General features: G+C 46.9%; 1 protein-coding gene across 3 annotated transcripts in view; it reads right to left on the bottom strand.

Moving 5' to 3' along the window:
- Positions 1 to 979: 979 nt before the first annotated feature.
- Positions 980 to 27,967, bottom strand: part of LOC311310331 (rapamycin-insensitive companion of mTOR-like) — a 107,869-nt gene continuing 80,881 nt past the window's right edge. For all 3 annotated transcript variants that reach the window (XM_084439777.1, XM_084439776.1, XM_084439778.1), the window contains 6 exons: positions 26,029 to 26,300; positions 24,797 to 24,997; positions 4,740 to 4,880; positions 3,864 to 3,987; positions 3,597 to 3,735; positions 980 to 2,889 (listed from right to left, as the gene is read on the bottom strand). In XM_084439777.1, the coding sequence (XP_084295903.1) occupies positions 2,815 to 2,889; positions 3,597 to 3,735; positions 3,864 to 3,987; positions 4,740 to 4,880; positions 24,797 to 24,997; positions 26,029 to 26,300 (952 nt within the window). In that variant the 3' untranslated portion in view covers positions 980 to 2,814. The remainder of the gene's footprint in view (positions 2,890 to 3,596; positions 3,736 to 3,863; positions 3,988 to 4,739; positions 4,881 to 24,796; positions 24,998 to 26,028; positions 26,301 to 27,967) is intronic.

Here is a 27,967-nt window from a genome sequence, read left to right on the forward strand (position 1 = left end):
TTGCATGGTGAATACAGCTCGGGAATCCAGCAGCCAATCAGGAGTTAGGTCAACTACATTGGTAGACACGTCTGGAGAAAATGAAGGACCAAGTGTCTGTGAGAGAGAAAGGGATGGAGAAATGGAGACAGCACTGACATATGAGCAGAGGGATGGAGAGAACGAGGGATGGAGGAATAGAGAGAACGAGGGATGGAGGGATGGAGAGAATGAGGGATGGAGAGAAGGAGGGATGGTGGGATTGGGGGGTAGCCACTCTCTGGACTAGAGAAGGCCCGGCCCCAGCGCTAGGCCCCGCCCCATACGGAGCCTGGCCAGTCCCCTCAGACCGCCACGCCTTTCAGTTCATAACAACAACACATTCCATTTGTTTACCCGGATGCTCAAAGTGCTCCATGCTAACCTGACAGTCAATCATCCAGCAGGTTAGACGGGGCGATGATAGTGTCGCTGCAGCTTGTGTAGACCTAAAAACCACCCCTTCCTGTAATGTGCTGTTGTGGAACTCTCCGGTCTGGTTCCCCTGGACTCAGATTAAAGACTGCTCTAGAACCCAGAGCTCCTTAGAATGGAGGATAATCTCCACTCACCCGTTTCCTAATCTGGGATTAGGTAACCCAACCCTCTCCACAGACAGAGGGACGTGATTGGCTGAGCTATATAGTGTATTCTATATAGTGGTATACACTGTATTCTATATAGTGGTATATACTGTATTGGATATAGTGGTATATACTGTATTCTATATAGTGGTATATACTGTATTGGATATAGTGGTATATACTGTATTCTATATAGTGGTATATACTGTAGGTGCGTGCTTGTCTGTGTGTCGGTAAGCAGTCTGATCAGGCGCTGTGCCAGGAAACCAAGCTTCAAGATTACAGAAACACAACGTTTAGTGTATTTCATGAATTTTGTTTTATTAACAATGTATCCCTTTGATAGGATAGTATGTTTCTTATCAGCAATGCCAGAAAACATACTGTACACATTTTACAAGGGGATTCACAATCAGGCAAAAAAAAAAAAATTTTAAATTATAATACACAGTCTCAAGGAAAAAATATAAATAACATTTTCTCTTCTCTGTTTGCTCTCGCTCTGCTATGGTACAGATATAGAATAAATAGATCTGGTGTGACGTCATTCAAACGATCTATAAATCAGCTCTCTCTACGAGTCATCTTGTGTAGCAGCATCATTGACAAACTAGCCAACAGAAACAGAGCTCCCGTTTCCCCGCCCGCCTTTCCACCAACCCACCCCCCTGCCCCCTCCTCGTCTCAGCCAATCATAGAAAGCGATATTGCATGGTGAATACAGCTCGGGAATCCAGCAGCCAATCAGGAGTTAGGTCAACTACATTGGTAGACACGTCTGGAGAAAATGAAGGACCAAGTGTCTGTGAGAGAGAAAGGGATGGAGAAATGGAGACAGCACTGACATATGAGCAGAGGGATGGAGAGAACGAGGGATGGAGGGATAGAGAGAACGAGGGATGGAGGGATGGAGAGAATGAGGGATGGAGAGAAGGAGGGATGGTGGGATTGGGGGGTAGCCACTCTCTGGACTAGAGAAGGCCCGGCCCCAGCGCTAGGCCCCGCCCCATACGGAGCCTGGCCAGTCCCCTCAGACCGCCACGCCTTTCAGTTCATAACAACAACAACACATTCCATTTGTTTACCCGGATGCTCAAAGTGCTCCATGCTAACCTGACAGTCAATCATCCAGCAGGTTAGACGGGGCGATGATGGTGTCGCTGCAGCTTGTGTAGACCTAAAAACCACCCCTTCCTGTAATGTGCTGTTGTGGAACTCTCCGGTCTGGTTCCCCTGGACTCAGATTAAAGACTGCTCTAGAACCCAGAGCTCCTTAGAATGGAGGATAATCTCCACTCACGCGTTTCCTAATCTGGGATTAGGTAACCCAACCCTCTCCACAGACAGAGGGACGTGATTGGCTGAGCTATCTGTCCCGCTAGCGATGCTGGATTGATTGTCCGAGTGATGACTAGCCAATGGGTGAGCAGCTGATGGAGCTGTGATTGGAGGTGGAGGTAGTGGTGGGGGGTCCAGATGGAAATAACAGGACCCTCTGTAGTGTTACCTCACTGGGGGGGGGGGGGGGGGGGCAATGAAGTAGAGTAGAGGAGAGGAGAGGTGGAGAGAGTAGAGAGGAGGAGGGAAGGGAGGAGGGGAGGAGGGGAGAGAGTAGAGAGGAGGAGGGAAGGGTGGAGAGGAGGAGGGAAGGGAGGAGAGGAGAGGAGGAGGGGAGAGAGTAGAGAGGAGGAGGGAAGGGAGGAGAGGAGGAGGGAAGGGAGGAGAGGAGGAGGGGAGAGAGTAGAGAGGAGGAGGGAAGGGAGGAGAGGAGGAGGGGAGAGAGTAGAGAGGAGGAGGGAAGGGAGGAGAGGAGGAGGGGAGAGAGTAGAGAGGAGGAGGGAAGGGAGGAGAGGTCTAGGATAGATCCAGCGATATGACCTTTTCAGCTCAGTACAGAAACCCCTCCCTCTCTGACAAGACATAAATACCCACTTAACAACAGAGTCTTGGTTTGATCCAGCATGGTGTCACGTCAGCGTGGGGTGTGTGTGAACAGAGTGTGTGTGTGTGTGTGTGTGTGTGTGTGTGTGTTTGTTTCTCACTCAGGTGTCTGAGTCCAGCAAAGAAAACAGTATTTGGAGTTGATGGTGTGAAACTGCATTAGGCATGTGGAGTTTCATATCTGGAGAGACGCTTGTCTTCCTGTTTGTTGTCCAGGATGGAGGGAGGGAGAGAGGAGGGAGGGAGAGAGGCGGGGTGGGGGGGCGGAGGATCAGGGTTCCGTGGGAGGTTCCGTCTCCACCTCCGCCACCGGGGGCATCAGGATGGCCTCAGCTTCCTCGTACATCTGGGACGAGACAGGATGTGACATCATCAGCACCAGAGGACATCAGGAGGCGCGCGCGCACACACGCACACACACAGGGAAGGGCACTCAGAGAAAGAGAGGGGGAGAGAGAGACACCCTTACAATACACTAATCAGCAATCAAATAAAAACCACTTATCGTCTTAAAAACACAGACAGAGAGAGAGAGGGAGGGAGAGAGAGACAGAGGAAGGGAGAGAGAGAAGGAGAGAGAGAAAGGGGGGGAGAGGAAGGAGAGAGAGAGAAAGAGAGGAAGGGAGAGAGAGAAAGAGAGGGGGAGAGAGAGAGAAAGAGAGAGGGGGAGAGAGAGAGGGAGAGAGAGATAAAGAGAGAGAGGGAGAGAGGGAGATAGAGAGAGAGAGGGAGAGGGATAAAGAGAGAGAGGGAAAGAGAGAGAGAGAGGGAGATAGAGAGAGAGAGGGAGAGAGAGAGGGAGAAAGAGAGAGAGAGGGAGATAGATAGAGAGAGAGAGGGAGAGAGAGGGATAGAGAGAGAGGGAGAGAGAGAGGGAGATAGAGAGAGAGATAGAGAGAGAGAGGGAGAGAGAGAGGGAGCTAGAGAGAGAGAGAGGGGGAGAGAGAGAGGGAGATAGAGAGAGAGAGGGAGAGAGAGGGAGATAGAGAGAGAGATAGGGAGAGAGAGAGGGAGATAGATGTGGAGAGAGAGGGAGGTAAAAGGTTCTCTCACAGGGGTGAAGTGGACGTCCTGGAAGAGCTCCTGTATGAAGCGTCGGGAGGTGAGGCGGAACATGCAGTGGGCCAGCAGGAGAGACACCTCAGAGTACAGACAGATGTCATCAAACGCATACGGAAACTTCTCCTTGATCCTGGACACAGAGAGACGACACACACACACACACACACACCTGCACTGAACACACACCATCCCCTGGCTGGACGGAGTGTGTGTGTGTGTGTGTGTGTGTGTGTGTGTGTGTGTGTGTGTGTGTCTTACGTAAGTAGGCCAGTCTCGTGACCCTTGGTCCCCACGGAGGAGCTGAGGTTGATGACCAGGCGAAGCACCTCCTTCCTCAGCAGGACCCGGCACGCAGGGGCGTCCTCCGATAGGCCCTTCCCACCTGACGGACACACACAGCAGCCAACCAGAGGCCACGCTCAGAGCACACACAGTCCACTAGAACACACATCTGTCCTCACCAACCAGGAACACATGGGCTTATTAACACAGAGAGAGAGAGAGAGAGAGAGAGAGAGAGAGAGAGAGAGAGAATGTGTGTGAGTGTGTGTGTCTTACCCAGTACGATGTCACTGGGTGTGTGTGTGTGTGTGTGTGTGTGTGTGTGTGTGTGAGAGTGTGTGTGTGTGTGTGTTACCCAGTACGATGTCGCTGGGTGTGTGTGTGTATGTATATGTGTGTGAGAGTGTGTGTGTTACCCAGTACGATGTCGCTGGGTGTGTGTGTGTGTGTGTGTGTGTGTGTGAGTGTGTGTGTGTGTGTGTTACCCAGTACGATGTCGCTGGGTATGTGTGTGTGTGTGAGTGTGTGTGTGTTACCCAGTACGATGTTGCTGAGTGTGTGTGTGTGTTACCCAGTACGATGTCGCTGGGTGTGTGTGTGTTACCCAGTAGGATGTCGCTGGGTGTGTGTGTGTGTGTGTGTGTGTGTGTTACCCAGTAGCATGTCACTGTGTGTGTGTGTGTGTGTGTGTTACCCAGTAGCATGTCGCTGGGTGTGTGTGTGTGTGTTACCCAGTAGGATGTCGCTGGGTGTGGGTGTGTGTGTGTGTGTGTTACCCAGTAGGATGTCGCTGGGTGTGTGTGTGTGTTACCCAGTAGGATGTCGCTGGGTGTGTGTGTGTGTGTGTGTTACCCAGTAGGAGGTCGCTGGGTGTGGGGGTGCTGCAGATGGAGCCCTCGCTGCAGCCGGAGACGCCAGAGAACTTGGACTGGGGCATGACCTCCAGATGACCTCTGCTGGGCCCCGCCCACGTCGCCTGGAACTCCCCGTAGTCTAGGCAACAGAAACAGGCACGCCCAAAACAGAAACATCATTCAGTGGAAAAAGGAAAGTTTTTACCCACAGACCAACCCAGAGAACAGACCCACCCAGAGAATAGACCCACCCAGAGAACAGACCCACCCAGAGAAAATACCCACCCAGACAACAGACCCACCTAGAGAACAGACCCATCCAGAGAACAGACCCACCCAGAGAATAGACCCACCCAGAGAACAGACCCACCCAGAGAATAGACCCACCCAGAGAACAGACCCATCCAGAGAACAGACCCACCCAGAGAATAGACCCACCCAGAGAACAGACCCATCCAGAGAACAGACCCATCCAGAGAACAGACCCACCCAGAGAACAGACCCATCCAGAGAATAGACCCACCCAGAGAACAGACCCACCCAAAGAACCGACCCACCAGACCCACCCAGAGATCAGACCCACCCAGAGAACAGACCCACCCAGAGATCAGACCCACCCAGAGAACAGACCCACCCAGAGAATAGACCCACCCAGAGAAAAGACCCACCCAGAAAACAGACCCACCAGACCCACCCAGAGAAAAGACCCACCCAGACCCACCCAGAGAACAGACCCACCCAGAGAATAGACCCACCCAGAGAAAAGACACACAAAGAGAATAGACCCACCCAGAGAACAGACCCACCCAGAGAATAGACCCACCCAGAGAAATGACCCACCCAGAGAAATGACCCACCCAGAGAACAGACCCACCAGACCTACCCAGAGAACAGACCCACCCAGAGAACAGACCCACCCAGAGAATAGACCCACCCAGAGAATAGACCTACCCAGAGAATAGACCCAGCCAGAGAATAGACCCACAATCCACAATTCCAAATCATTATTCCAGAATATGTCCCAGTATCTTTGGTCTTGCTATCACTTCCTAACAATAGGAGGGACTGATAGTCAGGCAGCTTAGCAAAATGTTGGGGACGCGCTGGACAAAAGCACCACATTTTTTCCACAAGTTCTCCATCACCATAACTTTAAATATTTGATAGGAGCATCAAGATGGCAGATCCATCTTGGATTTCAAAGATGGTGACCATGTAAAATCTATAGGGGCCAATATCTCCGGTTCCAAGCCACCTAGAAGTTCAATCTTGGTGTCAAAATATACATTTTCTGGGTCAAGGAATGCATTGAAGCTAGTTAGAATGCCACTAGATGATAATTTGTGCCAAAATCAAATAAATGTGTTCATTCTAGCAATTAATTTACATAATTTTCAACTCGGTTAGCAGTCAGACACAAGGATAACATGCATTAATTGGATTGAAATTGATCAACAAATAATCAAATTATCTCACATTTACAGCTGCAAAGCTCTGTGCAATTCCACTATGCCTTCTTGCAACTGCACCTTGCACCACACCCACTCAAGCTTTTGCAGCTGCACTTCACCAGTTCGCTGCAGGCTTTTGAAGCCATGGGGAGAGTACTCCACACAGGAAGCCAAACCTGGTTCTCTCCATCCAAAGTCCATCCCCATCCTTCTGGACTGGGTGTCGACTGATGGGCCAGGTCAGATGTCGCCCAGATCCCAGACTGGTAGGCAACTCGCTTCATGTGCTGCACCAGTGAGTCTTGCATTGGTGGAATGTGTTCCATTGTTTTGTTCTTCTGGCAGAACAACTCTCTGTCTTATCATAAAGGATGACAGTGTAGTGCTCCAGAAGTTGAAGTGTTGGGCATCTATGGTCACAGGAGTATATGGATTTGCTGCCATGTAGTTGAAGGCCTGGGTAACCTCAGGGTAGGACTTCCAAGCCACCCATGCTGACTTTTTCCCCTTCCCACAGAATGCTGAGGTTGTGTCACAGCCTGTGTAACAGTGTTGGGAAGCGCTGTAGACTTGTCTTTGCCCAGAGCATGGCAGATGGTATTTATATGAAGATACATATAGCTCTTGCCAGTGCTAAAAGCGACCCAGATGTCTGCAGCTGGATATTTGTTGAGCAGGGCATGGAACTTGGCGATAAGTATAACAACAACATCCGTATCCGTATGGACAAGTATGTGGTTAACACAGTCCGCACTGTGGAATCAGTGGGCAGAGATCAGTACAAGTACCAACAGACTGTGATCAGGGAATGCACACACTCCATTCATGAGCCCATTAAAAATAACTCACTGCCTCTCTTCAGATGCCCAACTCCCAAGACCAAGCAGGCAGGGCAGATTGCAATGTTAAAAGATGATGTGGCCCTCTTCTCCCGATTATATATAGCCACGTAACACAGAGTGGGCAACATGAGCACCTTCTTTAAGCATGAAAACCATCCATACTCTCCTTCTCTATCTGACAGAGGGAAACTACAGCTGGGAAAGAAGTCAGATCTGCTAAATGTCCTGACAACCAGAACCTCCATGTACTTTTGATTTCAAAGTACACGACGAAGCTGCTGTGGTGCACTTCCTGTCAACTACCAACCTAAACACTTTTGATGAGTATGCCAATTGTGGTGAGCACCTGCGTCTTTTCATCAGTGAGGAAAGGGCGAATCCTCCTGATGTTGTAGAGCATGAATCTGCAGGAGCGTGTGACGGATGTGATATGTGCAGAAAATGACAGTTGGTCATCCAGGGTCACACCCAGATTCCTCACAGTCCAAGTCTGGGTCACAACTGTGTCTTCAATGGTGATGGCCAGGTCCCGTTGCGGGCAGCCCTTCCCCGGGAGGAACAGCAGCTCAGTCTTGTCCTTGCTCAGCTTGAGGTGATGTGTCGTCATCCACTCTGAGATGTCAGCCAAGCACCCAGCTATGCGTGTCTCCACTTGTGCATCAGAAGGGGGAAATGACAGGACCAGTTGGGTGTCATCGGCATAGCAGTGATAGGAGAAGCCATGCGAGCGAATGACATAGCCCAGAGATGTAGTGTAGAGGGAAAACAGGAGAGAACCCAGGACAGACCCTTGTGGAACCCCCGTAGTCAGTCTACGCAGTTCCGACATCGACCCTCTCCATGTCACCTGGTAGGAGTGGCCCGTCAGGTCAGATCAGCAAACAGGGAGTGTGCAGAGCCAGCGATGCCTTTCTCCTCGAGGGTGGAGAGGAGGATCTAGTGGTCTACCGTATCAAATGCTGCTGACAGGTCTAGGAGTATCAGGACAGAGGAGAGAGAGTTCGCTCTCGCGGCATGGAGTGACTCCGTCACTGCAAGGAGGGCGGTCTCTGTCGAGTGGCCAGCCTTGAACCCGGACTGGTGGGGGTCTAGGAGGTCTTTGTGGTCGAGGTACGAAGACAGCTGTTTAAAGATAGCACGTTCAAGTGTTTTGGATAGAAAGGATAGAAGGGAAACCGGTCTGTAGTTTTTGACATCAGAGGGGTCGAGAGATTGTTTCTTTAGGAGGGGGGTGACTCTGGCAGTCTTGAAAGCAGAGGGAAAGCATCCTGATACAAGAGATGTGTTGATGAGGTGGGTTAGGAAGGGAAGGAGTTCGGGTGCAACAGACTGAAGGAGAGTCGAGGGAACAGGGTCTAGGGAGCACGTGGTGGGGCGGTTAGATGTTACAAGGTTGAGAACCTCGTTGGGGGAGAGGGGAGAAAAGTGGGATAAGGTGGGGCGTGGAAAGGAGGGGGGGAGCGGAGACGGAATAGAGGGTGGGGGTGCACGGAGCGTTGACCGGGGGAAGGGGGAAAGAGGATCTGATATTGTTAACTTTCTTGTCAAAGAAGAGTTGGTGAATTCATCAGGGAGAAGAGGAGTTGGGAGTAGGAGGTGGGGGCTAGAGTAGTGAAGAGATGGTTTCAAAGAGTTTTTTAGGATTGGAAGAATAGGTTAGGATTTTAGAACGGAAGAAAGCAGCGGTATCAGAGGGTAGGAGAGAGCATGATTCAGGGGCGGGGAGGGCAGAGGTGACGGCAGAGCAAAGGTCAGTAGGGGAGAGCGAGCGGAGATGGCTACGGGTGGTAACCATGTGGGTAGGAGGAGCATGTGGGTAGGAGGAGACAAGTGATTTGGAATCTGTTGATGAAGCACGGCGAGAGTTGTTCTGCCAGAAGAACAAAACAATGGAACACATTCCACCAATGCAAGACTCACTGGTGCAGCATGTGAAGCGAGTTGCCTACCAGTCTGGGATCTGGGCGATGTCTGACCTGTCCCATCAGCCGACACACAGTCCAGAAGGATGGGGATGGACCTTGGATGGAGAGAACCAGGTCTGGCTTTCTGTGTGGAGTACTCTCCCCATGGCTTCAGAAGCCTGCAGCGAACTGGTGAAGTGCAGCTGCAAAAGCTTGAGTAGGTGTGGTGCAAGAGTTGCAAGAAGGCACAGTGGAATTGCACAGGGCTTTGCAGCTGTAAATGTGAGATAATTTGATTATTTGTTGATAAATTTCAATCCAATTAATGCATGCTATCCTTGTGTCTGAACAGTATGTAAATTCATTGCTAGAATGAACACATTTATTTGATGTTGGCACAAATCATCTGGTGACATTCTAATTTGCTTTATTGCATTCCGTGACCCAGAAAATGTATATTTTGACACCAAGATTGACCTTCTAGGTGGCTTGGAACCCGAGATATTGGCACTTATAGATTTTACATGGTCGCCATCTTTGAAATCCAAGATGGCTGGACTTCCGGTTTGGCGTAACCCAAGATGGCAGCATAAACTACTAGCTCCCGATCAACACTCGATATAAACCCCCGAATTCGAATGTTTTGAAATAGATAAACATGTCCCAAATTGAAATGGAAATGGGGAGAAAATCAAGAAGTCAAAGAAACACCAGGAACCTGACGAAACAAAGCGAATTGACCAACGACGAACGAGGAGAAATAGCAGACACGGAGGGTGAAAAAGATGAACGCATGGAGGCCGGAGCAACTGATGAGATGCGCGCGGGTTTGAAAGATATCATCAAGGAAATTCAGGACTCTAAAACTGAACTGAAAACAGAGCTCATCGCATTCAAGGAGGAAATCAAAAAAGAAATGAAGGAAGAACTCGACGAATTTAAGAGGGGCATTAACCAAAAGCTCACAGAAACAACGACAGAGCTAGCAACACAAACCACGAGAATTGAGGGTGCCGAACAGAGAATTGTGGAGATAGAAAGCTGGAACATGGAAGCGGAAGACGCCCTTCAACAATCACTGAGACAGCAGAAAATACTGCAAGACAAGCTGACAGACCTGGAGGGAAGGAATCGACGGAACAACATCCGTATCTTTTGGCCTAAAAGAGGGAGTAGAGGGCAGCTCTCATAACTCCTCCATACATTATCCGATTTGTCCGATATGTCTCACGCTTCATGACGGTTCTGTCCTGAACACATCTATGTGTCAGTATTGCGTCATACTTATAACGCCACCTATTGGTGAAACAGGAAGTCCTCATAACTCCTGCATACATCATCCGATTTGCACCAAATTGCTGATGCTTCATGAAGGTCACCTTCTGAACCGATCTATGCGTCGGTATTGAGTCACACTTACAGCGCCACCTACTGGTGAAACAGGAAGTACTCATATCTCCTACATATGTTATCCGATTTACACCAAATTGCTCATGCTTGATGAAGGTCGTGTCCTAAACACATCTGTAGGTCAGTATTAAGTCATACGTATAGCGCCACCTATTGGTGAAACAGGAAGTCCTCATAACTCCTGCATACATCATCCGATTTGCACCAAATTGCTGACGCTTCATGAAGGTGGCCTTCTGAACCCATCTATGTGTCGGTATTGAGTCACACTTACAGCGCCACCTACTGGTGAAACAGTAAGTCCTCATAACTCCTACATACGTTATCCGATTTACTCAACATTTCTCACGCTTCATCAAGGTACCGTCCTGAACACATCTATGCTTCGGTATTGAGTCACGCCTAGAGCGCCACCTACTGGTGACAGGAAGTTTCTCTCAGCACAGGACACCGAAATAGCACACCCTTTAACGGCGCCGCACCCCGACACGCGTGGGGTGCGAGGGCCCGCTCACTGCTGCTCGCAGCACTAGTTTATTTTATTTTTCTACTAGAAGGTTGATGTGTAAGAGTTACCAGACCTTCTTAGAGAGGGGCCCTCTTAGCAAATGGGATATTCCCCTCACCCCACGACCGCACCGTGGGAGGTGTGCACGCGGACGTGCACCTACTTTTGCAAGTTCAATTGTTTGTTTTTTAAAATGTATGTTGCTCTATGTTCCTAGCGCTGTTACTGGTTGTCATGGTTATGATAATATCATTATGATTTTGATCATGTCATTATGGTTTCAAGGGAAATATCCACTTCCGCAAAGAAAATATGAGTGATATCACACTAGTGTCAATAAATGTGAATGGGCTTAATAATCCGATCAAAAGAAAGAAGGTAATTCTGAAAATGAAGAAGGTTAAAGCCCAAGTTATTTTTTTTCAGGAAACATTTGTCTCAGGAGGAACATGAGAAACTAAAGAAATTTGGTTTTAGAAACACATTTTATAGTACATTCAGACAAAGTAGGAAAAGAGGGGTGGCAATACTTATACAAAACGTAGTTAATTTTGAATGCTTAAAAGAAATTAGCGACAAAGAAGGGCGATACATTATTGTCAAAGGAAAATTAGGTGAGATGGTTACATTAATCAACGTTTATGCCCCCCCGGAGAGTGACAAACTTTTTTTTAAGTCCTTATTTACAGTTATAGCATCAGAATCAGAGGGCATTGTAATTTGTGCAGGGGATTTTAATGTGATTCTGGATCATAAGATAGATACTACGAGTATAAGAAGACACAAGAGTCACCTCGCTAAACTCATGACTGCATCCTTAAAGGAGCAGGGGATGGTTGATGTGTGGAGAGAATTTCATCCACTGGACAGGGACTACACACATTATTCCGCCACCCATAATACACATTCTAGGATTGACTACGTATTTATGAATAGCTGGGATCTATATTCTGATCTATATTTTGAGAGGGGAGATAGAGAAAAAACTCAGATATGTGAAACAGGATTATTATGAAGTTGGCCCTAAAGCTACCAGGTTATTGGCAAGGCGAATTAAAAAACAACAGGCTGTAAACACGATCCACAAGATCAGGGACCTTTGCTCTGGTCAACTGAGGTATGATGCTATAGAAATAGAGAACACATTCAGGGATTATTATGAGGACCTCTATACTCAACCACCTTCGACCAGTGAAGATGCAAAGAGACAGTTTCTTGATTCTCTTGATTTACCAACTATTGGAGAATTGCAAAATAATAATCTCACAGCACCTATAACATATGATGAAGTGTCTGAGGCCATATCAAGTCTTCTGGAAACGATGGTTTTCCTTCAGAATGGTATCGAACCTTTAGAGAAGATCTAACCCCTCTCCTTACATCATCCCTTAATTGGACCCTTAAAGAAGGTCACATACCACCCTCTTGGAATGAGGCAAACATTTCTGTAATTCCTAAAGAGGGAAAGGATACAGAATATTGTAGTAATTTCAGACCCATATCTGTCCTCAATATAGATTCCAAAATATACACATCTATAATAGCAAAAAGGTATGAGAAATTTATGACTGACCTAATTGATGAGGATCAAACCGGTTTTATTGTAGGCCGCCAAACACAAGATAGCATCAGGAGGACTCTGCACATAATCAATTCGATACAAAAAAAAAAAACTAGTGCTATGTTGGTAAGTCTAGATGCTGAAAAGGCCTTTGATAGCGTTAATTGGAACTTTCTATATCTAGTATTAGAGCGATTTGGATTCAACAAAGACTCGATTAATTGTATTAAAACTATCTATCAAAATCCCACAGCCAGAATAAAGATCAATGGTAGCCTAACAGACAGAATATTGCTTCAGAGGGGCACTCGTCAAGGGTGTTGCCTGTCCCCTCTCCTTTTTGCTCTATACATCGAGCCCCTAGCACAGGCTATACGCCAAATTGAGGAATTGAAAGGAATAAATATCAAAGGACAGAAACACCTACTAACGCCTATTCGCGGATGACATCATAGTTTATCTGGAGAGTCCCAATACAGGTTTAAACCAGCTGATGCACATTATAGACATATTCGGAAGTCACTCGGGATATAAAGTAAATGTAAACAAAACACAGATTTTGGCCTTCAATTATATTCCATCCCAAACTATTAAGAGAACTTTCCAATTGAAATGGGATTCAGACACTATAAAATATCTTGGTGTGACTTTGACAAAACAATTGACTCATCTCTATAAAACGAACTATGAGCAGATTCATATTCAGATAAGTAGGGATACAGAGAGATGGTCAACCTTGTAGTTAGACCTTAGCTCAAGAATTGAAGTCATTAAAATGAACATTCTCCCTAGGCTGTTATATTTTTTTCCAGACTCTCCATGTTAAGGTTCCTCAAGAAAAGTTTAAAATCTGGGATAAGATGATTTCTAGATTCATTTGGGATGGTAAAAAGCCACGGATAAGATATTAAACGTTACAATTGGCCAAAGAAAAAGGAGGTATGGCACTCCCAAATTTAAAAGACTATTACCATGCAGCACAACTCGGGCCAGTAATCAAGTGGTGTGACAATAACTATAGCGCCAAGTGGAAAGATATTGAGAGGGTTGTAGCGGGCATTCCAATTCAGTCTTTAATTGGTGATATCAAACAAGTGAAGGGGCTGCAAGACTCATTAGATCCAATTAGTTCTCATACACTGGATATATGGTTTGACCAAGTTAAAAAATACAAATTCGAAAGGGAAGTGAGATTGTTGAGTTGGTTTGCGTATGATGATAGATTTAAACCAAGTTTGAGTGACCAACATTTCAGAAATTAAGAGAGAAAGGGGATCACAGCAATGTGTACAATAATTAAGAATGGACAGATAATGAGTTTTCAGGATTTGAAAGAAAGATATGGTTTATTTAGGTACTTGCAATTGAGGAACTATTTCATGAAGGAGGTACAAAACACAAAAGGCTCGAATGGAGTGATCGATGTAATAATCAGGGCATATAATGGGACGGGTTTCAAAGCTATCTCGGTGCTAAACCAACATTTAAGAAACTGTGAAGCTTCCTCTACTAAATACATCAAGGAGAAATGGGAGAGGGAAATGAATATTGACATTACAGAGGAAGAATGATCTAGCATGTGTGAATCACAACACACCACTACAAATTCTAGAATTTGGAGGGCGTTTGGATGGAAGAACTTAACTCGCTACTTCATTACACCTCAAATAAAGAGTAAACAAACTGGTTCACATCAATCATGCTGGCGGGCCTGTGGAAATAGGGAAGCTCACCACGCACACATTTTTTGGGAATGTCATAAACTACACTCATTTTGGGAGAATGTACACGTCACAATTAAAGACATTTTGGGATATGCAATACCTAAGGAAAGTAAAGTTATGTACTTGGGAAATATAAATCAGTATGTTATTGAAGGGGATAGGGATTTAACTAAAGTATTATTGATTACAAGTAAAAAGGCAATAACAAGAAATTGGTATAAGACTGCGCCCCCTGCTGTAGAACAGTGGTTAGAAATTGTAAGAGAAATTGGTACTATGGAGAGATTGACCTACCAACTTAGAGTGAGAGAAAATGTGTTTGTTAGAAAGTGGGAGAAGTGGTTGATCTATGACTTGTGCATGTGAACCATTTGACACATTAATTTGAATAAATGACTCTGTATTCACCCTTGTAAAAATTATGTACACTATGACATACCATGACTGTTTCAATTTTGTTTCTGTTGTATACATAACCCAATAAACATTTAAGTAAAAAAAAAAAAATCCAAGATGGCCGCCATCCGCCATCTTGATGACGTGGCTCCTATCAAAAATTGAAAGCTATGGTGATGGAGAACCTGTGGAAAAAATGTGGTGCTTTTGTCCGGCGCGTCCCCATCCTTCTCAAATCTGGTCCTAAGCCGCCTGACTATGAGCACGTCCTTGTTTTCGGGAACCACTGCGGATGGGTAGACAACGCTTCAGCAGGCACTCATGAACAAGGCTGGGACAAAACGCTTATTGAAACGGAAGCTAGTTAGGGTTACACACACCCTGTGTGTTATGTGATCGTTGCACCTATGGCAGCTGAGAAGATAGGGCGGGTCTTATATATCAGTCTGCTGGGCGGGGCTTATAAATCAGTCTGCTGGGCAGGGCTTATATATCAGTCTGTTGGGCGGGGCTTATATATCAGTTTGCTGGGCGGGACTTATATATCAGTTTGTTGGGCGGGGCTTATATATCAGTCTGCTGGGCGGGGCTTATATATCAATCTGCTGATTTGGCAACACTTCTGATACGACACACCCACCAAACGAAAGAAAAGCAACCTCAAAGCCCGTTGCAGTTTCACACAGTTTCACACCCTTTCCCACCTTTTCAGGAAACTGGACCCGGAAACTGTCGCCAGACAGTACAGAAACTTTTGTAGCTGAATGACCCCCTGGCGAAGGAACCGGCTCGGTGCCGGTTCGCAAACCTAATTTTGAACGGTTCCGAGCATTTCGACCAAAAATAAATGAGTTCCGGAAACAAAGTTGGTTCCGAACCGGCACCAAAAAATAGTCGGTTTTTCAGTGCGAATCGTGATGATATTGCGGGCGTGGTCTATAGATTTGCGAGATTTGATGATAAGAGTGGTAATCGACCGCTTCAGCTATGTGTAAATGTGCGCCAGGAAGGCTCCCATGTGTGAATGATCTCATTTTCTCAATGCTAAGTGCCAACTATCTGAATAACCAGCCATCGAACTGACTTCATACAAATTATATAATTGACAATCTGAGGAAAATTACTGTTTTAAGAGAAATGTCGTGGTTTAATCTGATCCTGTTAGCCGTTTCTAATTATGATGAGTGACCCGAGTGTGGCTGTCTACTCGAGTTTTCTGTAAGAAACTGTCTCCCTTCCATAGACTTATGAGATAAGGGTGACATTCCATGGTTGGTACATTCTGTGGACAACAGCAATTGTTGCGGTTAGAGATAGAGACCTGGGGGCCGAACCATCGGCCGGTTATCACGCTACAAGGCTGTAAACTGCAGGAGAGACCAGACCAGTCCAGACCAGTCTGATCGGGGAAGGGGGGTGTGGAACGCCCCCGAACCATAAGAACCGTGCTCAAGCTCAGATGCTTTGATTCGGGCCAGACAGCCATACAGACAGGCAAGCTGACATTAGACTAGATGCCATCCTCTTTTGTATGCTATAACCTTCTGTAATAAAACAGCTTTTGATTGTCGCTCAAATCCCGTGTTGGAGAGATTTATTTGGAATACACCTGGAAAAGGGACTGTGTGGTATGGTGTGAGATTGGGGGCCGTCTTTTATTGAAATCAAAACACAACGCAGAGCTGAATAAGGACAATAATAAAAGACAAACGAAAGTCAACAATTGGTGCCGTGATAGCCTGGATCGGACATCGAACCCCAACAAGTCCAAGACTGGTCGTCAGCCAAAGCAGACAGCTACAGCCACGGGAGACGCCTGGCAGTGCAGCTGTGACCTGAACGACCCCGGACAGAGAATCAGACCCAACTGGGTGAGTGGGTTCGGTATCCCGATCATAAAAATGAATCAGTAAATCTCAGTATACCACACATAGTCTCTCAACACGTAAAACAACCAGTGCTGGATGTGAATGTATGTAGCTACATGTCTTATGTTTGTAATGCCAAGGTATCCGCCAAGGTACCTGCACTGTTTTGTCTTGGGAAGTAGGCCACTGCTCCACTTCTCACTATGTATGTTTTGTGACATCTGGGGATCATAGTATTCCCTAGAGTAGACCTGGGTGAGACCAGGAGGTTGGAATCTGGGGACCATAGTATTCCCTAGAATAGACCCGGGTGAGACCGGGAGGTTGGCTTCTAGGGACCAGAGTGTCCCTGAGAAGACCCGTCAGAGATCGGGGGGTGTTGGCTTCTAGGGACCAGAGGATCCTTAAGAAGGCCTGTGAGAGATCGGGAGGTGTTTGCTTCTAGGGACCAGAAGTGTCCCTGGGAAGACCTGTGAGAGATCGGGGGGTGTTTGCTTCTAGGGACCAGAGTATCCCTGAGAAGACCTGTGAGAGATCGGGAGGTGTTTGCTTCTAGGGACCAGAGGATCCTTAAGAAGACCTGTGAGAGAGCGGGGGGTTGCCGTCCACGTGAAATAGGGTGGATGATGTGTTAGTTTTAAAGGTACACTTTTGCGGGACACGGGTGATTTTGTGATATGTGTACAGATGTGGGAAGTTAGAAATGTCACATGCTGCAGCATTTCACCTGCGGTATTTGGCAGGGAAATCCCGTTGGAAATCTCGTGGGATAAAAAGTTATTTTTTTTAGTTTTAAAGTTAATTTAAATGCTCTGTTGTAAAGCACTTTGAGCTGAATTTATCTGTATGAAAGGTGCTATACAAATAACGTTTAATTGTTATTATTACCTTGTTCTCAAACACGTTTTCTCCATCTGGATGTAATTAAATTATTACGAACACCTATATCTAGGCCTACAGTAGCCTATCTATCTCGGTAACTGACGTCGGGTCAAGACGTGGTGGCTGTTATGTCAAATGCGCAAAATAACAGTATTGTAAATATATTTGTTAGTAAAGATGTGGTGAACGTGGGGGTTTTGCGTTTTGTTTCTGGAACGCATTCAACTGGTAGGCTACTCGTAAACCCCTGAAGTAAATTTGAAGACGGGGCACCAGCTGTAGCCAAGTCTGAGCGCAGTAGGCTATATGGCTTCAGCACGATACAAAGAAAAAATAAGCTTGATCGACTTGTGGATCCATACAAAATTGACATAGTCGCCATGAGTAGGCCTAAAGATCACTCATTGCCAATCATATCCGGACATTAGCTATCTTGTGCATAGATAGCGGCAGGTTTGACAGTGAGTGCGTTCACATGCACAATATACACAATATTTTGTTATTTGAATGATCTTGAATATATATATATTCAAGATCATTCAAATAAGAAAATATCGTGTATGTTTTTATTTATTTATACCGGCCGCCAGCCGTTCCATGAACGGCTATAGGGAATGCGCAGTTTCGCGCTGGCTACAGCCTATTATATGCACAGTTTCGCGCTACGTAGGCTATTATAAATAAGTATTATTAATTGGGGGAGCTTGGACTCGCTGGGGACTGGTGGAGAGACGCAGAGCCTCCCCAGACGTGACATCTCCAGTTGGCTGAGCTGCGCGCTCTGGCAGAGCTGTCTGTCTGTGAGAGGCTATAGCAGAGGATATGTGCGAAGTGTATTTGAGCTGCCGCCTCAACCGTGCGTAAGAGCAGAGCGCATCAACTCGTGTATAGCTACAACTAGTAGCCCATAGCCATTAAAACGGCTTATTGTTTTATTCATATATCAACTAGATAATTCGATAATAATGAGTAGCCTAGGCTATAAAAGGAATTCAATAGGGCCAAGCCTTAAGTTGTAGCCTAGGCTACAGTACAATCACAAGACGCATAGGCCTAGCCTATCGTAAAAAGCGTTGCGTTCTCATAGGCCTATATTAACTTAGATAATGATTAATTATGCTCAGGTCATAATGTCCGTTGAAAATAATTCCCTCTAAGCAGAATTTGAATTGTATTAAAATAGGCTAAAATTAAATTTCCACATATTGATTCCTTCTAGGCCTATAAAAAAAACACATTTTTTTAATGTGTAGCCTAGGCTATAGGCTTCTGCGATGAACAAAACAGCCACAGCCTGCTTAGCGAGCGAGAGGGCAGTCTACCATAAAGTGTAGGCTATAGCCTAACCATAATGTAGTATATCTAGACTACATGCATTGTGGTATTTCTTTATATAGCCCAGCCTGCAATTGTTTCTCAATAAACAGTTATGTCATCCTCTGAGTCCGAATGTAGGCTAATAGACCGGCAGCTCTAAATGCCTTCCCAATCAACGAGACATGGTTGTAAAAATGATGTTTTATTGATGAAAAGGGTAAAACAAAAAAAACATGGAGAGTCATTGCATTGATCGATGCAGTCCGTTCAAATAAGCATCAAAAGATAAAGTAGGCCCATTTAAAATGACCAATTACATCTTCAAATCCCTTCTAATCTTGGCCTTTGATAGGGTTTTTTCCCGCTCTACTGCCAATTATATCCGAACATTAACTATCTTGTGCATACAGAGCACAAACAATGAAACGAATAGATTTCCTCCCTGTCTGTCTGTGCACATGGCATTCGCTACCAGCAAACACTGAAAATACAGGTCCTCAATTTATTAAGATTAGACTAGCCTATCCAACTGGACCACTCCAATGAATGTTGAACGTAGCCTACTTTTATTCTTTAGGTTTTACAGAATCGGCCTACAATGTCCACACATGCATGCGCCATCTGACTAGCTCGTCACTCGCCAGCGAACCTGGACTAGACTATTGTAACCCCCCCCCCCCCCAATTCTTTTATATTCAAATAAACTGGATGAACCGGTTTCCTAGCCCTGGATCGTGGGGAGGGGGGTAGCCTGCGTTAGCGGGTGCTTTGCCATGACCGGCCATTGAATTCGCTAGTTTGATTGATGGATGGATTTAACGTCCAAAGTAGATTGTGCAAGTATTGTATAGGCCCATGTGTAAGAGATGAATGGCTGTAACCATGAACTCAGCCAGAGGTAGGCCCTACTGTAGATTATCAGCATTATCACCAGTCTCAATTTATGTCTCAATTTATGTGTTGCCATTCATTTAAACCACCATCTCATCTAGATTACTTCTGTTGCTGCATTTTTACATTTATGCTTTCATGATTTTAGAGCGCAATAAACATTTTCCAGGATTCCAATAAGTCCATCCATTCATCCAACTTTGTGCTGAGCGCAGCGCAGGCTGGTAGCCTGCTGTCAAGGCTCACGACTGATGCACTCCCTTAACACGTCTCGCATCCCCAGACCATCAAGAGAATTTCAATATGAAAGACCTTGGGATTCCAGGAGTCAAGGCCGTTTCAGACGGGGAGCGACATTCCGCCTGCGTTCTCCCTCGGAGCGGGGGACGCACGCGTCCTTCGCGCAGCGGGGAAAGCTGACTACAATTCAGCTCTTGTCGCGGGTGGCCGTGTGCAGCCTAGTTCCATATGAGAACACTCCTCGGTCCAATTCCGTATAGTAGATCAGCCTGTGTACTTTCAACGAATGTATTATTAGACATAATATCATAATAATATATATAGCCTTCAACGACCTCCTGAGCTGCCTGCCTGATGGTCTCAGGGCTAAAGAGACCGCGCATCGTTTTCCCCTAACTATTGGCATGCTATCAATGAAAGAAAATAAATTGTAAATAAACATGTCTTTAGGCTATTGTTTTTATGTAGGCCTATAGGTTAAGCTATTTGTGTTCATAAGGTAACGTCATTGTAAACGAAAGTAGCCTATAGCCTATAATCCAATTGACTGGAACCAGGGGGTTTGACAAAAGTTAAGAGGCAAAATAATTTGTCTTGACTGCATTCAAGATGTATCTTTCACATTAAAACTACATACAAAGCTTGGAATGCTAAGAAAATTGCATATGTTTGCAAACTAAAACAAGTGAACACAATTTTACAATCTAAAAATGCTTATGAGACCATTATTTTACTTATATCGGGCAAAAGTGGTTTCTCTTCCTGCTTCTGCCTAAGCCCTCCACAATACCACAACACAACGGTGTCATGTTTTACCGAAGGAGAAGTGAAGAAGACGGTAGCTAGCAGTAGCTAAAGCAGTTAGCTAATGTAAAGATCATTCCTCTAGCTGCTTTGTTGCTAATGCGAGTTCGTCTCCGTTCCTGCCCGAGAAACAGAAGTTGAACTAATAACATCAAAATCAAAATAGCTACAGGAATCATCGTTGTAAAGTTAGCTATCTGCTTTTTAGCCACCGACAGCTACCGTTAATATTATGGAAGCTGCTGTCGTGAGCTAACTTGCTATCACGGTCTTATCGTGCAGCTTCACAGCCTGCTATTAGCAGACAGCACTAAAGTTGACAAAATCACACTTGCACATCATTAGAATTCCAACCATTTATATGGGATTTATCATTCAACTAAAGACGGAACCTGAATACTACCTGATATTTCAACCTGCTGCCATCAGTGATCGGCGCGTCTGCTTGTTTGAGTCATGAATATCTTACGCAGTTACATTCCATGTAGTGGTATGGTAATAGGGAGGGAGTGAGTGAACCATTATAAACACATCTCTGGTCATCTCCGTTAGCCATCTTACTCGTCCTGATGCCATGTTCCATGAGAACACTCAGCCTAATGTATTAAACTTCTACTTGTCCCGACAGTTAACAGATATAGACCCGGCGACAGTTACAGAGATAGAAACTATAAATAGATAGGCTTTGTTCGTAATAATTAAATTACAACCAGACAGAGAACAAGGAGTTTGAGAACGGTAGGCTCATCTAATGTGCGAGATGAGCTACAGCAATGGGTCAATGAGTGGTATTACTGCGCCCCTATGGGCAGGCGAGCGGTGGTGCGGAATGCCGTAAAGCGCCTGTTAGAATACCGCGGGTCAAGTTACATTCTTATGTTCCCACATCTGTATGTATGTATGGGCCTAGATATATACATTCTAGGGAAGCATTGTTGGTTAGGTCACTGTGATAAAATCATACCGTGTGTGACCCAAAACCTTATCTGTTTCAGCAGAGTGCTGGAGCAGTTCCTTCTCGCTCCCGACTCAGCCCCTCCCTTCAGATACAACAGAGACAAACTACAGTAAGCCAGTCGCTCGACTACAGCGAGAGAGGTTGAGTAGGCTAGGGAGGAGGAGATAGAACACTCATCAATGACAGGCCGAGGTCTGTCTCATTTTACCAAAGTGAGCCTGTCCCACTGCAGGGGACGGGGCTGACAATGCCGTCAGATGAAGACAGCGATGACGAGAGGTTAAAGGAGGAGCCCGAGTTTCCGCCCCCTCCTCCCCCGGACAAGGTTAGGAGAGGGAGGAGGGATCGTAAATGTCAAGCAAAGCCACCAGCTGCTTCGAACTTGCGCCCCCTACGATCGGGGGGTGTTACTGTCGGTGCAGATGGCAATCTTGAATGCTGGTCGGCTAGTGTAAAACATCCACGCGATGTAGGTGATGTGAACATGGCTCAGGCCAGTCACCCGTTGATCGGTGACACTCTAAAGCAATCACCACCAAGAACAAGAGAGTAGAGGAGAAAGCCAGAGCTCCACAGATCCCATTCAGAGCTAGGGATGACAGACGAGTGCGTTGTCATTTTTGTGGGAGCAGAGGCCATTGGAGAAAGAACTGTGTAAGCAGAGGCCATTAGAGAACAACTGTTCCAACTTCATACACGGCTCTCCATTATCAGTAGCTGCCGCCGCCGCTCCGCATCCTAGGCCGCCATGTTACAAAAGCCAAAAAGCCTGTATATAACAACCAGCTTGAACGGACACCAAAACAGAGTTCCTCCTTGATACGAGGGGGGGTGGCTACAGTCAATCCTCATCGTTGTCTAGAGGGAACAGACATCAAATTGAGAGAGCGAAAGCAAGGCATGCATGGTGCAGGGGGGGGGAACCCTTTATGGGTGAGAAAAACCAGGCCATTCCTGCTGGAATTGGGACCTGTGTCTCTCACGACCTTTGTGTGGGTGGGACCGGTAGGATAACCTCTACTGGGTCTTGATGTGTTGACAAAAATCAATTCATCCCTTCATTTCCAACAAGGGAAAGTCAAATGGAATTTGAGTCGGGTAAACAAACCTGACCTTGCAGAGTTGCCAATCTGGGCAAAAGACAAAAAATGATTATGGGCTTCTGAAAATGGAACCGCTCACCTTCACAGGCAGGCCTCCTCCATGTACTTGTCAGTATCTACTCTCCTCACACGCGGTCGAGGGGATCAAGCCCCTCCTTAGAATCTTTGAGAGGAGAGAGAGTTTCTGAAGAAAGCAAACTTGGGGAATTACACGGTAATGTTCCAATTTGCTTCCACTATTCGGATGACTGTAGCTCTGCTAAAGGGCTAGAGAGAATGGGTGCTAGGACCGTAGGCAGTTTAGAACGAACCTTCCGAAAGATCAAGTCTGGAGTCGACAGTGGCTCTTCTATAAAAAGATAATAAATAAGAACCTCTATATATGACCTGAGAGAGAGAGAGAGAGAGCGAGACAGAGAGAGAGGAGACATGCTCTCACAATCAGAGAGTGGAATGCATAATGCTGTCACAGTTTTCTTGTGTTTTTTTGTGCTAACAGGTGGAGTTGGAGAGAAGGACTTCCGGGTTGACTTGGGACACGGTGGCCAACGTGTGCTGGAGGTCAGCAGGGAAGACACTACTCCGGGTGGAGACGTCAACAGACCAAGACGGGATATTTGAACTTTCACACCACACAATAACCTTTTCATCCTCCATTCACAGCTTGCTGGTCAGGGACAGGAAGTCGATGCCAGTGATTGTGAAGGGTGTGGGTCATTGTCATACTGTGAATAAAACTCCAGGTTGCACTTGAGATATACTCATTAAAACAGAGACAGGGGTATTGTGAAGTGTAGTTTGTTAAAAAGTTTTTTTTTTTAATCTCTGGGTCGGGGGCCCTCGAATTTGGAGTAATTTTCCTTTCACAGCAGAAATTCACACAGCAATACCTGAAGTGATCTGATAAGATAAATTAGCTTTGCTTTAGAATTGTAATCATGCTAGAGGAAGTATTGTATGTTATGGTTTAGACAGTAACCTGTTTTAGCGTTAGGCATGTTTCCATGTTTGCTTCTTTTTCTTTCTGCATAATGACTGTTCAGGTTTAGGTTGTGGGAAGTCAACATTTCTCTTGATCATTATGATTTTGCATGTTCACGTATAATCTAGAAATGTTGTAGTTTAACCTGATCCTGTTAGCTGTTTCTAATTATGATGATTGACCCGAGTGTGGCTGTCTGCTCGAGTTTTCTGTAAGAAACTGTGTCTCCCTTCCATAGACTTATGAGATAAAGATGACATTCCATGGTTGGTACATTCTGTGGACAACAGCAATTGTTGTGGTAAGAGATAGAGAACTGGGCGCCGAGGCGGCATAGGTTATCTTGACCACACAAGGCCGTAAACTGCAGGAGAGACCAGACCAGTCCAGTCCAGACCAGTCTGATCGGGGAAGGGGTGGAACGCCCCCGAACCATAAGAACCGTGCTCGAGCTCAGATGCTTTGATTAAGGCCAGACAGCCATACAGACAGGCAAGCTGACAGGATAGATGCCATTGTCTTTTGTATGCTATAACCTACACAAGCCACTTTTGACACACCACCTAAACAACTGTACACATGCCTATATCTCCAAGCTAATGACGTACAACGGTTCCACTCAAACCTGGTTGAAACGCGGGCCTGTTCCCTAGATAGACCCAAGGTTCCAAGAATTCTGAACCGAACCAGTTCACGAACCAGACTTACTTTGGTGGAAGAGGGCTATGTCTGAAGAGGGAGTGTGCAAGCCTTCTGCTCTGCAGGAGCAAGCAGGGCAGCGCCGGAGACAGAACCGTCACGCTCTTATGTGAGGGTTTGCTGGGGCGGCAGTCAGGGCTCAGCCTGACAATTTAAATAAGGTTTTTAACATTTTCAAACTTCGAATGTCTGAATTGAGATTTAGCTGTCAGTACTAGGAACAAACCTTCAGTGCCAGCCCTAGTGTGTGTGTGTGTGCGTGCTCACCTGCCCTAGTGTGTGTGCGTGTGTGTCCGTGCTCACCTGCCCTAGTGTGTGTGTGTGTGTGCGTGCTCACCTGCCCGTGTGTGTGTGTGTATGCATGTGTGTGTGTGTGTGTGTGTGAGTGCGTGTGTGCGCGCTCACCTGCCCGTGTGTGTGTGTATGCATGTGTGTGTGTGTGTGAGTGCGTGTGTGTGTGTGCTCACCTGCCCGTGTGTGTGTGTGAGTGCGTGTGTGTGCGCGTGTGTGCTCACCTGCCCGTGTGTGTGCGTTGCTGAGCAGGGGCTGGGTGGGGTACCCTAGCACGCGCGCGCCCACGCAGTACAGACAGTTGTGGTCGGTGTGCTCCTGCAGGCCTGTGTCCTCCGGGCCCAGAGCCTTGGTCTGGTTCCGGCTCGCCAGCAGCTCCGACAGGCTGAACTGCTGCTTCAGGACGGGAAGAGAGGAGCGCTCACCTGGAGGGGACACGGACACACACGGACACACACGGACACACACACACACACACACACAGCATGATATCAGCAATGTGTGTGTTGCCAGGCAGCACTTGTTCTTGATCGGCTGGGACATGATTCCGCCCGTCTGATGGTTACACCTCCACACTCTCTCCTCCCCCTCTCCACCCCTTTCTCCTCAATCTCTCCTCCCTCTCTCCACCCCTTTCTCCTCCCTCTCTCCTCCCCCTTTCCTTCCCCTCTCCACCCCTTTCTCCTCCCTCTCTCCTCCTCCTCTCCACCCCTTTCTCCTCAATCTCTCCTCCCTCTCTCCACCCCTTTCTCCTCCCTCTCCTCCCCCTTTCCTTCCCCTCTCCACCCCTTTCTCCTCCCTCTCTCCTCCCCCTCTCCACCCCTTTCTCCTCAATCTCTCCTCCCTCTCTTTCCCCTCTCTACCCCTTTCTCCCCCCTCTCCTCCTCCTCTCCACCCCTCTCTCCTCCATCTCTCCTCACTCTCTCCTCCATCTCTCCTCCATCTCTCCTCCCATCCCCCTCTCTTTTTCTGTCCTCCTACAGTATTGTGCTCTTAAAGGGGTGGTCCTGTGGGGGTCCATGGTGGCATAGTGGTCTAGTCATGGGCATTGATGCATGGTTGTAATCCTGGTTTGTCCAGAGCCGGGTCTGGCCGGTCCCCGTAGGGAGGGAGACTTTGGTCTGGCCGGTCCCCATAGGGAGGGACACTTTGGTCAGTCGCTCCCTGAGGGAGTTTACTTTAACTGGGCTTGTGAGACAAGTCGCGCCACAGCGCCCCCTGCAGGTGCTGAGTTACAGCGACGGGCGCTGAGGGAGTCGGGAAGCTGTCTCCTTCTTTCGGGTGTCTGACCGGCGTGGATGTGCGACCGGGTCTCATTAGCAAGGCTGGGGATAACTGGACACTAGGGCGGGTGAATTTGGCTACCTGAAGAAAATGGTTAAAAAAATTCTGAAAATGAATTTATAGAAAATCTTGGCGTGCCCCTTTAAGACTAGAGACAAGCTGCCATGGTTACCGTCTCCGTCTCCGAACAGGAAGCTGCTCCTCTCGTCGGAGGGGGGGCTGGTCTTCTGCAGGAAGTAGGGCACGTCCCGGACGTGGAACATGTGGCTGATGTCCACGGGCAGCGCCAGACCCACGTAGTCGTCATGGCAGCCATAGGCGGCGCTGGAGACCATGGAGCGCAGGGAGGAGCAGTGCTGCAGCGTGGGCTGGCTGACCGGGCTCAGGACCGGGCTCAGGACATCCTCCCTGTCCAGGGACGCAAAGCTCAGCGCCTTCAGAAACCTGGGGGGAGAGGACATGGGACAACAGAGGGGAGAGACAATATTAGAAAGAAAGAAAGAAAGAAAGAAAGAAAGACAGACAGACAGACAGAGACAAACAGACAGACAGACAGACAGACAGACAGACAGACAGACAGACAGACAGACAGACAGACAGACAGACAGACAGACAGACAGACAGACAGACAGACAGAGTCTACTTCTCTGGGTTGGTTCAAGCCACAGCTGCCTAAACACAGCAGCAGCACCAGCTACAAGACAACTTGTTCACTACAACTCCACCACACCACACTACAGTCCAGTCTACCTAGTCCTGGTCCAGGAGACCACACTACAGTCCAGTCTACCTAGTCCTGGTCTAGGATACCTAACTACAGTCCAGTCGACCTAGTCCTGGTCTAGTCCTGGTCTAGGAGACCTAACTATAGTCCAGTCTATCTAGTCCTGGTCTAGTCCTGGTCTAGGAGACCTAACTACAGTCCAGTCTACCTAGTCCTGGTCTAGGAGACCTAACTACAGTCCAATCTATCTAGTCCTGGTCTAGTCCTGGTCTAGGAGACCTAACTACAGTCCAGTCGACCTAGTCCTGGTCTAGAAGACCTAACTACAGGCTAGTCTACATAGGCCTGGTCAAGGAGACCTAACTACAGGCTAGTCTACCTAGTCCTGGTCTAGACTAGGAGACATACTGTAACTACAGGCTAGTCTACCTAGCCCTGGTCTAGGAGACCTAACTACAGGCTAGTCTTCCTCGTCCTGGTCTAGGAGACCTTACAAAAGTCTCTACTACTACAGGAGAGCATGACTACGCTTGGATCTTTCTGAGAGAGAGAAAGAGAGAGAGAGAGAGAGAGAGAGAGAGAGAGGGGTTCTATCTAGGGGTGTATCTAGGGGCGTGTCTAGGGGATAGTATATCTAGTAGGAGAGGGAATCAGTAGCGATTCTTTCATGATTCGATTTGATTTTGATTCTTGGGTTCGATTCTTTCAATTCGATTTCAAAGCGATTTTCGATTCAGCGATCAGCGATGTGATAGATGTGTAATTTTTCCACTTTTCCACCATTTGACTACAGAAACTCATTAAATACACCGGCAAGCACAACATTTTGAGCACAAAATGTTTGCAAACAGGCTGAAAGGAATCGATTTCAGGGGAATTTATGAATCGATCGATAATCTTAAAGAATAGAATAGCGATTCTTACAGGAATCGATTCTTCCCACTATGTCTAATATCTAGGGGCGTGTCTAGGGGCGTGTCTATGATGGGAGGGGTTCTAGGGGGGAGGACCCACCGAGGCAGCATGTTGATGGACAGCCTGCGATGACGATGAGGAGACAGAGGAGCAGCTGGCCAGCTGACCCTTTTAGCTGATAACCTGGGATAGCACAGTACCACACACACACACACAAACATGCACACACACACATGTACACACACACACACACACACACACACACACACGCACACAAACATGCACACACACACAAACATGCACACAGAGACATGTACACACAAGCGCGCGCACACACACACAAACATGCACACACAAATAGACACACACAGACATGCACACACACATCACATACACGCACACACATGCAGTCATACACACAGACATGACATGTTACTGAGAACATTGTCTGGATGAAGGTCTATATATGGTC

This window comes from Borostomias antarcticus (assembly GCF_949987555.1).
Source record: "Borostomias antarcticus genome assembly, chromosome: 6".
NCBI lineage: Eukaryota > Metazoa > Chordata > Actinopteri > Stomiiformes > Stomiidae > Borostomias > Borostomias antarcticus.